The sequence below is a fragment of the Brassica oleracea genome, chromosome C2 (assembly GCF_000695525.1).
Source record: "Brassica oleracea var. oleracea cultivar TO1000 chromosome C2, BOL, whole genome shotgun sequence".
Lineage (NCBI taxonomy): Eukaryota > Viridiplantae > Streptophyta > Magnoliopsida > Brassicales > Brassicaceae > Brassica > Brassica oleracea.
Window position 1 is genome coordinate 46,150,931 of NC_027749.1, and position 5,316 is coordinate 46,156,246.

The 5,316-nt window shown below is 32.2% G+C and overlaps 1 protein-coding gene and 1 long non-coding RNA gene across 2 annotated transcripts; one reads left to right on the forward strand and one right to left on the reverse strand.

Moving 5' to 3' along the window:
• Positions 1–791: 791 nt before the first annotated feature.
• Positions 792–1,755, reverse strand: LOC106324396 (protein yippee-like; the record flags this gene model as incomplete). The annotated part of the gene is made up of 5 exons (XM_013762371.1): positions 792–910; positions 987–1,033; positions 1,125–1,215; positions 1,294–1,343; positions 1,411–1,755. Coding segments are annotated over 5 exons (576 nt in total), but the record flags the coding sequence as incomplete, so codon positions are not given.
• Positions 1,756–1,839: 84 nt separating this feature from the next.
• On the forward strand, positions 1,840–3,025 carry LOC106325446. The gene is made up of 2 exons (XR_001266905.1): positions 1,840–2,416; positions 2,508–3,025. It is a non-coding gene; the product is annotated as an uncharacterized LOC106325446 (long non-coding RNA).
• The last annotated feature ends 2,291 nt before the right edge of the window (positions 3,026–5,316 follow it).

Sequence of the window (5,316 nt, forward strand, 5' to 3'; positions counted from 1 at the left end):
TACTAATTAAAATTTTAAATTATTAAAAATAAAAGATAAAAGTTCTAGCTGACAAAAAAAGTTCTATGATTTTTTTTTTGCAATATAAGATATCATTTAGTAATTTTGTACTTGAAAAAAATAAAATATATTAATTATGTAAAAATAGTATATATATGTTTAGTAACAAATTTAAACTAATTAATAATAATAATAAACTATATTATTAAATGAAACATAATAAAATATGTATATTTAATATTTGGTGTGATGAATAGTGTAATACTATTCACAACCAAATTTGGTGGGATTGGAAATTGAATTACATAAAATTTGGTGTTTTGATGTCCTATTGGAGTTGGCCTAATAGACTTTTTGTGGTAAATTGCCACTTTTGAGTTAAAGATTAATCTTCAGAGGTTCCGATTTTTTTTTTTGGGTGTTTTTTAATGAATAATGTACTTTTCAAGAGATGTAAATATGCTTTTTTATGGCGTACCGTGAAAGAACTAATCTTTTATGGTGTTTACCGTTGGTGTGTACATCAATGCGTATTTGCCGTCTTTGAGCTCGTCTTATGAATTTGAAGATTCAAAGTTATTTACGATATAGTATATGACACATGCATTAAGTAGCACAAAACCGCCATTGATGTGAGTGTCAAATATAAAACTTACAAGTAAAAGTTATCAAATTATTCAATTATAAGAAACCATAATAAACATGTAAACTATGCAGATGAACTCATTAATTTCAAATGTCATCAAAACCCCAAAAGGAATATGTGATTTGTTCTTGAGACTACTCACACACTATACAAAGTAATATGAAATTCAAAAACATATACTTTCTACTTCAAATTGTCTTTTTGTGAACACATACCAACTCCTAAACCTCATCATCGCTTCCTTCTGGTCCATGGAGTCTCTTCCTACATTTTGTTTGCTTGTTTGTTGTTTGTATATATTAATGAAACCATGATTTAACAAAGAAAAATATCACATTACCTCATAGCCCAGTAAGTAGTCGGACCACCCTCATCAACTTGGCTTATCTGTGAGAAAGAAACCACAAAAACATGAACACACACAAGTCTTCTTAGAACTTTGTTTTGGTGGAATCGAGTCTTGAGGGTCTTTTCTTACGTTATAAATGCCAATGATATTAGCACAACCGACACAAAAGATACTTTGCAAAGCAGAATAGAACGTGTTTTCAGCCAGAAACGTATTGAAGCTGCCACCAAAATCAAGGATTTATATTGGTTAAAATTCTCAAGAACACGAAACAATTGGGAAGCATATATTCACTTACAGTCTACTGAAGTCATATATGATGTCATTGTCATGGATGTCAAAAACTTCCTGAAAAGAAAACATCATCATGTCAAAATGCAGTGTCAAGTTAAAGATGAATGTAAGTTTATAAAACCTCGATCTCTTTAGAGATGATATCACTGGGGACTCCGATGTGTGTGTGGCACTCTATGCATGTATAGGCGGGTCCCTCGAGTTCTATCACGAACACCCTTCCCACGAGATCGTGAATGAGTCTAGAGAAGGTTAAATCGAAAACTGTACCAAGAATCAGTGCGTGATCTCCAAGAAAAGAGATAAAAGCTACAAATGTTGAAGACAGTGATTCTACGATGCAAAGCAAAACCCTAGACGACGAGAAAATGTTTCGTGGAAGAAGAATCCATGGATTCTCAGTGACTATGCGATTCTTTTCAAAGAGTTTAACAGAGGAAAAATGCAACGATCGATTAACCGCACAAGAGTGAGAGATTACGGGAAAGAGAGAGAACGAAGTTTAGAGTTTAGAGTAGGAATAATTTGCTTGAGAGAAATTGGATCCACATTGAAAGGGTCTTATCATCTATATGATAGTCTGTAACTATGGTGTCTTACGGGAAAACTTCACGATGGAAAAAAAACAGATGTGATGCGTCTTTCTAGCAGTTGAAAATAGATGTGAAGCGTTTTCCACTCTTTCTTTTTGTTTCTTCTCTGTTCTGTTTCCAGAGAAACCCGAAGACAACAAAACTTGAGTTTTTGGGGGTTTGATTTTTTTCAAAAGAATCAGAACAATGAAAAACAGATTTCAGGTTTCTTGAATCTTCAGTGGAAAAGATATGGTTTATGTTGTGAGTTATCCCAATAGGTAATGGGGCTTTTCTCTCATTTCCTTTTAAAATGAGAATTATGTTGTGATGTCTCTGTTTTTTTCAACAAAGGTTCCTCCTTTTCAAGAAGAAAGATCAGACTCGTGTATGTGAATTGGTTATTTGTTCGAATTTTGCAATTTTATTTTTAGTTTTCTGGAAATATTACAATGAGTGTTCCAGCAGTTAAAATGTGTAAGAGAAGGTTTAACGACATAGGAATGGGAAGATATGATTCAGATTTTCGGACCCAACAATGTTGAAGAGAAAAAGGTCTCAACTTTGTTCTGCTTATCTCAGAGAAAGCAAGTACTTCTTGTTTGTTTGTTCGTTTGCTGACTAGGGTCTGGTGATGATCTTTCAGGAGAGCAAGATTCTCAAGTTCTTAGGTTTATGTGGAATCCACTCGTGTGAGCCCGGATCTGTCGTGTTCTTGTCGGCGATTGAGATACGAGGAGGCGTCTCTTGGTCGCAGGAGCATTTGAGGAGGAGAGAGCCGTAAAAAGTGGAAGTGAGGGAAACGAGGTGGTGAGTTTCGCCTTTTCTAGCCGGAGGATGGTGAACCAGCGGTGTCGGAAAATAAAAAGCTTTGTGGATCGCCGGAGAAGAGGAGTCAGAGGCGAGCTTCGTCGCCGGGGAAGAAGAGAGAGAAGTAGAAGAAGCTGAAGAAGAGGTTTTTGAAGTAGAAGAACCCATTTTGAATTGAATTTAACAAACACTGAGCTTTGAAAGATTTAGTTTGGTTTCTCTTTCTGGGTTCTTCTGAGATGTTTGATTCTCTCTCTTTAGAGTACATATCTCATTGCTTTTATGGTTTTTGTTCTATTAACTATGTGTCGTAATGCATAAAAATTTCACCTTTGTGATTCTTGATTCTTGATTCTCCATTCTTGTTTGGTTTTTCTCATCAAAGTTTGGATTTTTTTTCTTTCTTATCTTTATGTACAAGAACAAGTGCCATTGCATTATTATAGAGAAAACTCTTTGTAGCTTTTCATATAAAGCATCTAACTTTCTGTTTACTCGGAACCGAGTTTCCTGTTTTTTTAAATGGTTGCAGATGAACTCGATAAATGCAGACATAGACAGACGTATCTGAGGGAGTAGGCTCATTGTACAGATGGCATTTTAGAGTTTTGGCACCAAAACCAAACTAATCATGACTCTAAGAAACCAAACCAAGAAAGGCGATGAAGACAGAGCATTGTAGTGTTCATGGACGAAACAACCGGATAGAGGAATAAATACTTGGATATTTAACATATATCTCTTGAATACTACTAATTTAAAAATGTAATATGTCACACGAATAAGTATATATATCTACAAGATGAATACCTACCCATTTTATATATATTTAATCAGATTCGTCACCATATATCTCGTACTATTAATCAATTAATATATAAAATTTACAAAAAAAAATTATTGATATATAATTGTGAACTTCTCTGGAATACATTTTATTAAAATGTATCCAGATAAAGTATAAAAAAAATTGATAAATAATTTAGAAAATTATTCAATCTTATAAATATATCCGGTTACAAAGTAACTTATCATGTTATGATTAAGTGTTTACATACTTAACATACTTAACACCTATGATATTTGGGTTTAGGGATGTAGGGTTTAGGGTATAGTGATTAATAATTTTGATGTTGGTTTTACAATTATCTATTTATATTTAGTATGTATGAATAGTGTATATTGTTTTGTAGTAGGTGTGATGAACTTTAACCCAATGGTTAAGGGGTGTTTATAATTTATGTTTAATTGTTTAAATACTTAACATAGTTTAAACCTATGATATTTGGGATTAGGGATGTTAGGGGTTTAGGGTATAGTGATTACTAATTTTGATGTTGTTTTACCATCTATAACTAGTTTATACTGTTTTGATGACAGTGTTCTCTAACTTAATATCATGGTTAAGTTAATCATAAACCTAAGGGTTAACCATAAATTCTATGGTTAGCTCTAAATCCTAGGGTTAACTCCAAGCCCTAGGATTAACACTGAGACCTAGGGTTAACACTGAGCTCTAGGGTTAACCCTAAATCCTAGGGTTTACTCTAATTCATAGGGTTTAAGGTTTAGAATTTAGGGTCTAGAGTTTTAGGGTTTATTTTTAACCCTAGGGTTTAGGATTTAGTGTTTAGGGTTTAGCTTCTCTTTTTTCAAAGGGTTTAGCTTATAGCGTTAACAACGTCAAATTTTTTTTAGTCAATTAATATTATTTTTGATTATTTTTAATTTTTTTTGTACAATTACCATTTTCTAGCTATCAACATAAAAAGTCAGATCATCTACGTAAAATGCAATTATTATCGGTTTCATTTGAAACTAACACATTTGAAATGCTTATATATGATTTATCCAGTTCTTTAAATAATAATGCTTATATATGTGTGACTAAACTATTTGTATTAAATTGTTCAATATCCAAATATTTTTTCCTTTATTTGGTTGTTTTTCTAGTTCTTTAAATAATAATGCTTATATATGATTGAATATCCAGCTATTTGTATTAAATTGTTGAATATCCAGATATTTGTTTCTTTTCCAGTTGTTTCTTCCATGAAAACGGCTGCAAAAATTAATTCCTTTCTTCCCCATCCTAGCACACAAAGCTAGATCTAAAACAAGTTGAATAAAAGACTTATGTAAGCAGTATAAAAACAACATCAAACAAACCGAAAAATGAATCAGACTCCACCACTAGCAATGAAATGCTTTTGCAAGTTAATCTCTTGTAGCTTTGGGTTTTCAATCATGTTCGGAATCGCGCTAATTTCTTCCACGCTCATGTTAGTAATTATTGAGAATTTTAAGTTTTTAATTTTCAGTTTTCAACTATAAAAAATATTGCTATGCAGTTTTCAATTTTTACCAAATTACTTTTTATTTATCCGGATAAAGTATGAAACCTATTTCACATGTTCAATAATCTAGTCAACCACATATAGCCGGTCATAAATTAAAAAACCGGATACAATACATTTTCTGGTTTTTTTTAAACGGGTGGCAATATCATAATTTACTTATCATCTTCCTTAGATCTTTCTCTTTTTTTTTCTGCAACTCCATGGCCACCGATACATATTTTCATCATATTCCATTGATTTTTTTGCATTATCCTCTTCGTTTTATAGTTAAATGAGTAGATCTAC